The following is a 12083-nucleotide window of genomic DNA, read 5'->3' on the forward strand; positions in this document are numbered from 1 at the left end:
CGTTAGAAACCACTGGATTAGAGGATAAGCCAAACAAACAGAGCTCTACTGTACTTTAACGTCGTCTTGCCATTACGTGTCGCAACCGTGCCCCCCCTCCCCCGCAGTTCTTACCTTACACACGCGAGCGATCCTCGACACAATGGTGTTGTCAAAGAAGTCAAACTCCTTCCCAGCCTCGCTGAAGAAGAAGTAGATCTTGTCATCGTCACCCACAGAGTTCCCTACTGGCTGGCTCTCCTCGATGTAAGCTGATCCCACAAAGGACGGGTCTGTACACACACAAAAAACACACACACACTTTGGTGTCAGGAGAGCGCATGCCGTGCGAAACAGGAGACTCTTATTACATCGTGCATCGCATTTCGAGCACGCCGTGTAAGAGGAGAGGAGACGATTCACGACTTTCACTGAGGTTTCGCTGAGAAGGAATAGTTTGATACGAACAGCATCCCCCCATATCGTTGCAGCGACTGCAACTAATTATATTTACTCAAGTACACATTTCAGGTGATTTTACTTTAGGTATTGTACGATTTTACGCTACAATTATTTGAAAACGTTACTTACAAGTTACTCGCAGATTTACGTTATTAATACCAATCTCTTGCCGATCTACAAGCTCACAGCGTGTTGTGAGCTTTTTGTTCAGCTACTGTATTTCGAAAAGCTTTCGACAAATTAACAACGTTAGAAAAACACTAATTCTGCAGTACTGATTGATGCCAATACTTTTGTTGAATACAGGACTTTTTTATTTCTACTTTGTAATGACAACTAATGACAGATTCATGAAAGCAAAAATCACTTTCGACTGCAACAAATAGCATAAGTAGCGATACGCTTATGAGCTCTGCTCTATGCTATGGGGGCTGCTGGACGACAGGGGCAATTCTGCAAATAGACCCCATGGCCAGTTATTTGCGATCAATATAAGTAGGAAAAAAGCGATATATGTTATTTTAGTCCAGACTTGACCTTAAAGTTAAAAATCTTCCACCACTGTATAATTGTACTCAGATGCTTCCGTGCATCAATTGACCCCAACAGATCAAAAGACAACCAAAATGTTTGTGAGCAAAGTGCAGCTGGTTGGGGCAGAACGCGCTGCCAGCCAGCCTGCCAGACAGGGATGGTTTTGAAGTGCATGTGCTGCTACTGATACGACCAAAGGCTCACCGCAATCAATGTAAAGTAACTAAATACATTTACTCAAGTATTCTTCTTGAGTACAATTTCAAGGTACCTTTACTTGAGTATTTCCTTTTCTTGATTTATACTTCTACTCCACTACATCTCAGAGGCAAATATTGTACTTTTCAATGCACTACATTTATTTGACAGCTTTTGTTTAGTCGTTACTTTGCAGATTTAGAACATTAATGAGTAATGAAATGATAACTAAAAAATCTTCAACAATTTTTCAAACAAATAGCAGATCTACAAGCTTGGCTATTTTCGAACAGTCAAAAAAAAACAGGACTAAATTGGTTAATGCATGTTTTGTATAGAAAATAAACTGTGAAAAGGACAATCTTTGCCTCTAAGATGAAGTAGAGTTGAAGTATAAGTATAAAAAATGGACACTCAACTAAAGTAAAAGTACCCAAAAATGTACTTAATGTACTACAGTAATTGAGTAAATGTACGTAGTTGCTTTCCACAACTGCAGACGGGGCTGTTTTTGAAGTGCATGTGCTGCCACTGATAGGACCCAGAGCTCACCGCCATCTAAAGCCAGGCTGTCTGCATCCATTACAGCACCAGGCATCACTAATGATCACCACTTATTAGAGCTTATCTGCGCTGTGGAGGAGATCCGTGATTCTCAAACATTTTCATACCAAGGACCCCCAAATTGATATGCATTTAGCCACGGACAACCCAAAAGGTTTTTTCAAAATGTTCAAAATTAGCTCTACAAACAAAATGTGACACGTTGTGAGCTTCTATAGTAGATGTTGTGTGGAGTAGACAGGCACGGGGGGGGGACAAACTGAAATGGATCACAGAGTCAAGTACAACAGGAGTATGTTCACCTTGCAGCCAGTTGAGAGAGTTCTCCGTCTTCAGGGCGGTGCTCTGGCCCAGGCTCTTATAAATGACCGGCTCGTTGCCCTGGAAGTTGCTGACCGTGCCGCTGTACAGTTCACCATCTGCAAAGAAAAACAACAACATGTACCAGTGAGTATATGACAGCCAGTGGTGGACAGTAACAAAGTATATTTACTTGAGGACTGTAGTGGTACAACGCGGGAAAGAAAACACAAAACACACTCCAACGTCATGTTTATTATGTCCTCAACTTCAATGAAACAGGATTTGGGTGTAAAATCGGCAACGTTGCCCTTTAAAAAGGTGCAATCTGCAATCTGTTTATGTCGTACCCAGACATGAAACATTGTATTGTTCTCTGCAAATAACGTGTTCCTGATATTGCTGCACTGTGTATTCACCTGCCCGTCTAGCTCGATCAACCGGTAGAGCATAAAGGTCCTTACACACCGGCGAATATGCGAATATACGCACAATTCGGACTCGTTCCGAATAATTAAAAGACGCTTTTTCGCTTCGCGAAACTGATGTGGACGCTTGCATTGACTTTATAAGGTTTTTAAAAAAAAACGTATTTATTCGCATGAAGAATTCGCCCCGGTGTGTAAGGACCTTTAGACTCTTAATCTCAGGGTCGTGGGTTCGGCCCCACATTGGGCACAGTTCTCATAGGACCACAGTGGAAACAAGTCCCCGGGACTTTTTGTGTTATCCTTTTAGTGTTTTACTGTACCTCAAGGCTACACACACACACACACACACACGCACACACACACACACACACAGATGTGATCTCCTAAGTGAAAGCACAATAAACATGAGTTCTATTTAGGTCTCTCTTAAGTGCACTAAAGAGGAGTTGGTGGGTTTATGGGTTGAGTAGAGACCACCCTCACACTAAGGTCTCACAGGGGTTTAACTTGCATCATCCATCTTCATGTATTATCTCGCTCAGTGTTTGACAGTGGTGGGAGAAGTATTGAGATTTGAGAAGTAAAAGTACTTGCAATACCACAATGCGATGCGACACGTGAGCTTGTAGATCATTTATTTTTAACTGACGACGTCAATTTTTAATAGACGACGTCTGAAATAGGGCTTAAGTGGTTGACGTATGTTTTTGCAATTGATAATCTAAATCTACAAAGTAACTAGCAACTAAAGTGTTCAAATAACTGTAGTGAGTAAAAGAAAAGTACTGTACGAAGTTACTTTCCACCACTGGTCAGTGTTTGAGCTGTGTGGATTGGTTTGTAAGTAATCAGAGGAGTTCATACAGGAGCAGTTGTCCTAATGAGGACACATAGAGCTGAACATGGTCAACAAACCAAACATGAACTCCTCATTAAGTGAACCCATGCTGGCTATATCAAAGTGACACATGGAAACATTGTTTCAATGCTCTTCTCTGGCCCCGTCCCAGCAGACAGCCACTAAGTTCAGCAGTAACACAACTAACTGCTGGATATGGTCAGGGGAAGCATTAAAGATGCAATCTGGAACTTATTTGAATTAATACAACTTGTTTTTGTTGTGAGCTTGTATATCTGCCATTTGTGCTCTAGGTTTTATGTGGTATACAGTACTACATACCGACTATGATGGCGGTGGATTTGTACTCTGGGTTGAAGGGACAGCGGCTGCGTCCGTCCTCCATCAGCACCTCCCCCGTCTCGTCTCTCTCCAGAGTGAACGTCGACGTGTTCTGCAAAACGTACAGAGACCAAAACATCACGTCAATTACAGCAGTGGTTCTCAAACTTTTTCATGCTGCGGACCCCCAAATGTATATGCATATATCCGCTGATCCCCATCTTTGTGCCAGGGACCCCCAGAAGAGAAGATTTGGGGTAAAAAATCGAAATGATTTAAAATCTAACAAATATTTTCAAAAATAGCAGACGTAAAAGCTTGCAGCACCGTACGAAGTGACACGCTGTGAGCTTGTATATCTGCTATTTTTGAATAGCCAACATATAAATGGATAACGTTGTTAACTCATTCAGTGCCAATAATTGCGAACTGTGCCAGCAATTTTTCAATTTTCTTATACCTTTTTCAAGTAGTCACAGAATATTTATCTCCAGTATAATCGATCCCCTGATGGGCGCTGCTAATCACTGAGGGTTGAACTGTGTGGTTTCACAAATGTCAACGAGGTCATTGGACCTTGTTGACATTAATTGTCTGCCTTTTGAAAATAACATAATAACATTGAAAAATACATAGTAAAAAAAAAGTGCTCAGGAGCCGAGATACAGCCTTTTTCAGTAATAAGTTAAACAAGAAGTGAATGGAGCAGCAAATCTTCAAATGATGATATATTGGGTTCTGAACGTTTTTTTTTAAACATTTTTTTTCAAAAACATGTTGCGCCATTGCGGTAAAACACGTGAAACACGCCAATGGCACTCAATGAGTTAAGATGATTGTAATGCTATGTTTTTAGCACCGGACACCACTTTGAGAACCAATGAATACCAGTCCACTTACAGTGAGACTGCAACGATATAACATGACAATCTGCCTTTCACCACTTGAACCCTAGCGTCCCCATTCTGGGGTGAAGAGATTTGCTGTAGAACGTGGAACGCATAGCAAGTGTTACCTAGAGAAGTCTCCACTGATTCGATTGTGAACCAGAAACCACCATCCTGACTATAAGAATCAACAGCGGGGACCAATGCTGCGGTTGGGTGGGCATATGGGCTAGTAGTGTTGTAATGTTGTTTTGTTTTTGTTTTCCTTGGGTTGCACAGTCTGTGTAATCGTGCCTATATAGTGGTGGACAGGGACAGAGTCATGTCATTTTCTGGCTCCAACCTAGCGCTGTACTTATTCTTCAGGTATGTCAGTGTGGGGGGGAAAAACACTCACAGAAATAAGTTGTTGCAAAAGGTAAAAAACAAACAAACTACAACAGAAACACTGCTTTTACTGTACACTCACACATGTGCCTCTTGACAGAGTCTGTCTTAATGAGCCGATTCTCTTCTGTAGTAAAGTACATTTGGAATTGAAGCACAAGCCTTCTCAAATAATGACAATGTCTTTAATTCCCCTTTCCTCATATAACACAAATACCAACAGATAAATAAAATAAAATAAAATAATGGAGGAAAAAAAAACCACTTTCCTACATTACTGAATGCATGGCCAGGGACCACTTGCAATACCTTCACGGACCACCATTTGAAAACCCCTGGTGCAAATAAGGGGGGCCTAGTATAGACAGATGGGCCCCTGGGGGACAGTAACTACGGTAAGTTAATAGGGTTTAACTGATAATGGAGTTGAGACTTGTCTGGCAGGAAAATCTTCATTTCCACCAAATTCATAATTTGAGAGGTTTGATGGAATTTGGTTTCAATCTTTTCATGATTAGGGTTCTTCTTTTAATCCCCTTTTTAAGTCATGTCAGGAGTTTATTGTTTAACCCTCTTGTCTTATGTTTATTGTTGCAAGCTTGTCCATGAAGCCCTGTCAGATGTCTTGTAAGGCACATCAAAACAATGTTTATTATTATCATTTAGCAATCCCGCGTGGAAGAGCGTGTATAGCTTGGTAGGAATGTCCAGAGACAGACAGTCCCAAGTATTGGTATCAACATTTACTTAAAGTACCAAAAGTAAAAAGTAGTCATTATGCAGAATGTTCCATTTCACAAGTTTTCACGTTTTCAATATTTTGAAAATAGCTGATCTACAAGCTCACAATGCGTCGCATTGTGAGCTTGTAGATCAGCTATTTTCAAATGGCCGAAATGTATAGGGCTTAAGTGATTACTGTATGTTTTGTAATAATAATCAAAATCTACAGAGTAACTTAAGTTTTCAAAAAAAATTAGTGGAGTAAAAGTACAATATTTGGCTCTGAGATGTAGTGGAGAAAACTGTAAATACTCCAGCGCAAGAAAAATACCTCAAAACTGTACTTGAGTACAGTGCTTGAGTAAACTTTTCACCTATAATGATTTTCACCAAAATCGGGATGGATTATTACTAGAGCATTCCATAAAAGTATTGATTATTTTAGGTTAAATAGATTAGTTTGATTAACTGTTGCACCCTGTAAGAGAAGCCATGTTTTGGGGGTTAATAGTTAAAAGAGTAAAAGTGTTAAAAGATGTTGACTTACTATGTAGGCACAGATGGGGCTAAAAGCATACGTTCCACACACATAAAGATGAGTGCTGTTCAACCGCAGAAGAATCTTAATGTAATTGAAGCAATCCGTCTGCAAAGGGAAAAAAAGAGAGAATACAAGTTCTGTATGAGAAATTTGTCACAACTGACAACGATGGAAGTGAAAGAAACGTATAGACATCTAGAGAGCTGTACTGTTCTCTTCATCTTCTCCTCGAGATCAATGACTCTTGAAATACAGACTTTTTGACCAGTGGTTCTTTTTTATGTCAAGGACCCCCAAATTAATATGCATTTGGCTGCGGACCCCCCGATCTGAAAATATTTTGTGCCAGGGACCACCATACAAGATTTATGTAGTTGAAAATGTTTCAAAGAATATTCAAAATATGTACCCCACTTTGAGAACCACTGTTTCAGACCGATAAAGCCCAGGGTCCTAGCGTCAGAAACGGTATGCATTAACTTTAAAATACATAAATAAATAAATTTCCTGTAGATTTTGTTTATGTTTATGTTGCCTGCGCCATTTAACCCATTAAGACCTGAGGAGATTCTTTAAAATGTTTTCTAAATCCTAACAGTTTTTTGAAAAAAATAAATAAAAATAAATCAAGATTTGTCAAAATAGAAGATATACAAGCTCATAGCGTGGCACGAGCTTGTATATCTGCTATTTTTGAATAGCCAAAGAAATCTAAAGTGACACAGATGCGTTCCAGGTTTTAATGGGTTAAGTGTTTAAAGTTGTCAAAAGCACATTTATGTGGAATGGTTATTGGTTAACAGTACCAGTGATCATGATCAATAACAACTTTTGTTTCATTGAAAGTTACACAGTATAACTTGTCTGATCAAATATGCAGCGCATGGAGGAATAGAACTTGGAGCATCACACGACAACAACAAATGCTGAGTGTGCTTTGTCTTTGTTGTACTGTAAGGTACAGATTAGCAGCTCTTGTTGCCATGGGATACACACAGCTGGCATAACAACAACGTAACAGTCAGTCAGGGGGAAGAAAGTCACTCTTGCACAAACAAAAAGAAAAGAGCAATTCCCCAGGAAAGTGTACACACAATTAATCTGGTTTTCACTTGTTCAAAGGTTTGTCAACACAGAAGTATAAAACCATCTTAATGGGGAAATGCCAGTGGAATAGACCTGTCAAAAGTTCTTAGCCACTTAAGCCGCCGTATACACTTCATTGCACAACTAATAGCAAAAATTGTCGATCTACAAGCTTGTAACTTGTAGATCGGCTATACTGTACATAGATTGGCTATGCTGTATAGCTGTCGGTCTGAAACCTCATCATTTCCATGTTTCAAAAGCAGATCTACAAGCTCACAACGCGTTGCAATGCAACTCGCTGTGAGCTTAGATCAGCTATTTTCACAATTGAACTTATTTTTATAATTAAAAAAAGAACGATTTTGGACATACAAGGTTTCCACCAAACAGTGATGATATCGACTACTCATATCAGCATGAAGAGGATCTCAGTGACTGAATTTGGTCATTTCCTTTAACTCTGTAAATGAGGTGGAATATTCCTAGAAAAGTGCATTGCAGGCCCCTTTTATGAGTTTGCTGCCTGTGATGTAAGCATAGTAGGATAAACAGCTGCAGCTAATAAAATGAATAATAAAGTGCAAGTAGTGACAATCGTAGAGTCAGTGCTTGCTCGTTGGCAAACCTAACTCTAACACACCCATTACATAAGTAGCTGGATCAGGCTAGCAGGTTTTATTTTTTAACTTAAGATGTATTTTCCACATAGCGCTGCAGACTGCCATGCGAAGACGGTCACAAATCACACTCACTCACTCACTCACCTCCCTCGCTCAACTCACTCACACTAGTTCTCAAATTCTGCCCGAACCCGACCCGACGTTTTCGGGCCAGGCTGGGCCAAAAACATTATGCTAAATTACTCGGGCCGGGCCGAGCATCGGGCTCCATGATTTTTTTTTTTACCTATTTTGTAAACTTTTATGAACAACTGAACATGTGAAGTTGCCATTTCTATGTCTGTTCTCTCACTCTGCTATAATTTGAGCCACTGGTGCAGCATACTGGTGAAATTTTTTATTTTATTTATTTTCTCTCTTTTTTTTTGTGTGTTTTCGGGCCTAGAATTATGGTAATTATTCGGGCCGGGCCCTGTTCGGGATGGCTCACTTAGGGCCCAGGGCATTAATTTTCAGGGCCGTTGAGAACTCTAACTCACACTAGTGTGCAGTGTTTACTAATGAATATTTAGGAAATAACCTGTGACGATCAACAGAAATCAACATATGTTCGCCACACACATGCCATGGGTCTGCACATTGCTCGTTAACCTTTAGATGGCGCCAAACTCACAAAAGTAGCCTATGTCGAAGTTACTCTTTGTCATCCATTGTTGTTTTTGTATCCGATAGTAAACATTAGGGAATCTCCTACCTGTAGGTTCTTTCCTTTGAAGCTGCACTCCTCTCTCTTCCCAGCAGGGGTCCCCCATGTCAGCTGAGGACGAAAGAGTCAAACTTGAATGACTCATTACAATTTATAATTTCGGCATTTAAGCAGAGTAAGCATGAACTCTAGTCAATGAACAACAAGGTAAATAATCACACACGTTGAAGTTTTGGCTTAGAGTTTAGGGTTAAGGCCTTTGCAGACAGGGTGCGATTCGTCAATCAGTTTTTACCGCATGCGAAAACCACCAGTTCCTGTGAGCTGTGAGTGACGTCCACATATTTACATATAGTCAATGGCACAGACAGTGACACAAACAATTCTGATAATGACGTTTGCATTCATAATAGTGGGAATAAAGCCTTATTTTGCAGCTGCGAAGCGTTGTGAGCTTAAAGGTCTGCTATTTCCGGCGTGCGGCACCGTCATACGAGAGAGCATGAATGGAGCACAGCACTCACGTTCTTCTGCAGCTTGGTCTTGCTGATGTCGGACAGACTGAGGGCGAACAGCGCCTCCCTGGCGCCCACGTACAGCATGTCGTCCTCCTGACTGAGCAGCAGAGACGTGTAGTTCAACACTCCTCTCACTGAGAACCTCTTAGCCGTCCTGTCCCTCGCGTCTGCAACACAAACACAAACACATGGTGTTAAAACCACACTACGTCACTTTTCCTTTTGTGAATAGAATGTTATTTTGTCCAATTGTGGCCGCATTAGGCCACAATTGGCCGTATTAGGTCTTCCTGGGTCTTCTATTGAGACATTTAGACCCTGTGGTATGGTAGGACCACCACTGGTGAACAAGTGGTACTGCCTGAAGGTAAAAGAAAATAACACATTTCTCCCCTGAGCAAGCAGGCGTTCTCTTTTGGCTCAGTGGTAAAAATGTCAGCACATGCGCAGGGGACCAAGGTTTCAATCCCTGGTAGGACATGAAGGTTACAGAGTGCTGCTATAATATTACATCAGAACAAGATGGTAAGAAACAGAACGGAACAGAACACCTTGCTCCAAGCTACAAGTGTGCACACAAATCTACACGCAAGGACGCAAAGGATCTTACAATTCTAATCGTTAATTAGACTCTTAACAACTTAAGCCTTATCTTCTTCTTCATATATTGCGACAATGGACAATCCACAAGCTTGTAAATCTGCAATTTAAAAAAATTCATGTAAGGTTGAATGTGGTTTAAACAGATCCTACTGCAAAAGGATAAAGATTGTTGAATTATGTCATGGCCCTGTATCTTGCACGGAGGCAGCCACTAGCTAGCATCATTTCCATGTCAACGAGCCATGTAAACACTTTCCTGTCCTGGCTGGCGCTCTGGCTATAAGTCAAACCCCTACACCTCTATCCCAGATCGCTTCAACAGCCCCCGCTGATGAGATGGGATTTATTATACATCTACTTTTTCTATTAGCACTTTACATAGCTTTATAAATAATCCAGAATCCTGTCTACAGTGGCGTCAGCAGCCATCCATGCATGGTGAAGATGAACTGGATTCCAGTGTTTATCACTTAAACCCTGTACTTGGTTGACCGGAGTCCCTCAGGGCTCTATACTTGAGACTTTTCTGTTTTTGCTCTACATTACATATCTTTGCTGAAAATAGCCGAAAAAGTTTCCCCCACTATTATGGAGGCTGGGGTTAAGTGGTTAATAGCAGACAAGTGATTTCACAATGTCACGTGATTTCATAAAAATATAATTAGTATGCTAGGGGTGCAACAGTTCATCAAACCAATCGATTTAAATTATTATAAAAATATTCGATAAAAAATAAAGCCCTAATTTTCATTCTAGGCGAAACGTTTCAAAACATTTAAAGAAATTCAGAAATAGTGAAAATAGCTAGAAGCTAACAGAGCTTTTTTCACTGTTTTTTCACGACTTTGTTGTGTGATGATTTAGTATACAATAATGCTTAGTTGTTTTGATTATTAGAATTGTATAGTATATAAAGAAATATCGATAATTGCAGATCTACATCGAAATTGAGGTCTACATGGTGACTAGAGATGAAACCACTTGCAGTATGTGTGTATACAGTGCACACATCACTATGCCATTTGCATTTTTTACATCTCTGTAAATGTTTATCTACTTGCTGCTATTCCAAACATATTAAAACACAGTGAGTCTACGTGCTTCCCAATATACATGCCATGGGACAAACACTCCATTCGTTGTCCAAATAACATTCCTGGCTTGTATCTGTGGCCGTAAACACTAATATTGGCTTACTTTACTGTCAGTGGTGGAAGAAGTATTTAGATTTATTTAAGTAAAAGTAGTAAAGCCACAATGTAAAAATACTCTCCATATTCTAACTTTTTATGTTTTTTTGTTATTAACGCCCTACTTGATCATACTACAGTGTCACACAAAAGTATTTGCTTAAAAATTATATATAGCTTGATGAACCGTATAGAACATGGCACCACTTCTCTATTGAACTCAATGGATGCGGCTGCCCTGTTCTATTCGGTTTTGAATGGTGTCCACGTTCTTAAAACTTAAAGCACCAAAAGTGAAAGTAGTCATTATGCAGAATGTCACAAGTCAAGTTGTCAAAATCTTTCAAAAATAGCCAAAGTATAACACAGGGCTTAATTGGTTCATGTATGTTTTGTAATAATAATCTAAATCTGCAAAGTATCGAGTAGTTTTCAAAATAATTGCAGTGGAGTAAAAAGTACAATATTTGCCTTTGAGATGTAGTGGGAGTAGAAACTAAGTATTGAAAACATTTTAATACAAGTCAAGTAAAAGTAAATGTGTCTACTGCCCCGGGTCACCAAATTGAATTCAAATTCCGAGACATGCGATTGTAAAGAGACGTTTACCATGGGCGCTCCAGGTGGTGGATTGGATCGTAATATAAATGGAGCCAATAAAGAGCAGTAAATGTTTACAACACAGGACTTAAACTATTCAACATGCTCACAAACAAATCGTCTGCGTCGAGTGGAAACCTTTTATGTCCAAAACCGTTCCTTTTTTAATCAAAAAAATAATAAAGTTAGTGGAAATAGCAGATCTACAAGCTCGCGACGCGTTGTGAGCTTGCAGATCGGCTATTTTCACTACTTTCGTACGACACTCTTGTATGATGAAGTAGGGTGTTTAGTTCATTTACGGAAAAAAATTACATATAACGTTGAAATATGGAGATACGAGGTTCCTGCCCGAGAGCAACGAAACGCTTCATGGAACACTAGAGGCACTTTGGCTGATGGTTATCTCCCCTTACAGGAGGCCAGGACAGCTGCACTGCAGTACACAACACTATCTAGTCCAAAATCACATCTTAGGCCGCAGTGGTGTTAAGTAACTGAGTATATTTACTCAACTACTGTAGTGGTTCTCAAATCTTTTCCTGTCAAGGACCCCCAAATTGATAGATAG

General features: G+C 40.0%; 1 protein-coding gene across 2 annotated transcripts in view; it reads right to left on the reverse strand.

Moving 5' to 3' along the window:
- LOC308084451 (semaphorin-4B-like) overlaps nucleotides 1-12083 on the reverse strand; it is a 90627-nt gene that overhangs the window by 27104 nt on the left and 51440 nt on the right. For both annotated transcript variants that reach the window (XR_013933088.1, XM_080427111.1), the window contains exons 3-8: nucleotides 9126-9286; nucleotides 8650-8712; nucleotides 6193-6291; nucleotides 3649-3760; nucleotides 2040-2156; nucleotides 115-272 (exon numbers count right to left, since the gene is read on the reverse strand). Coding sequence is in view for 1 of the 2 variants with exons in the window: in XM_080427111.1 (XP_080283237.1) it covers nucleotides 115-272; nucleotides 2040-2156; nucleotides 3649-3760; nucleotides 6193-6291; nucleotides 8650-8712; nucleotides 9126-9286 (710 nt within the window). In the remaining variant the exon portion in view is untranslated. The remainder of the gene's footprint in view (nucleotides 1-114; nucleotides 273-2039; nucleotides 2157-3648; nucleotides 3761-6192; nucleotides 6292-8649; nucleotides 8713-9125; nucleotides 9287-12083) is intronic.

The sequence above is a fragment of the Gymnoscopelus braueri genome (assembly GCF_963280865.1).
Source record: "Gymnoscopelus braueri genome assembly, chromosome: 1".
Taxonomy (NCBI): Eukaryota; Metazoa; Chordata; class Actinopteri; order Myctophiformes; family Myctophidae; genus Gymnoscopelus; species Gymnoscopelus braueri.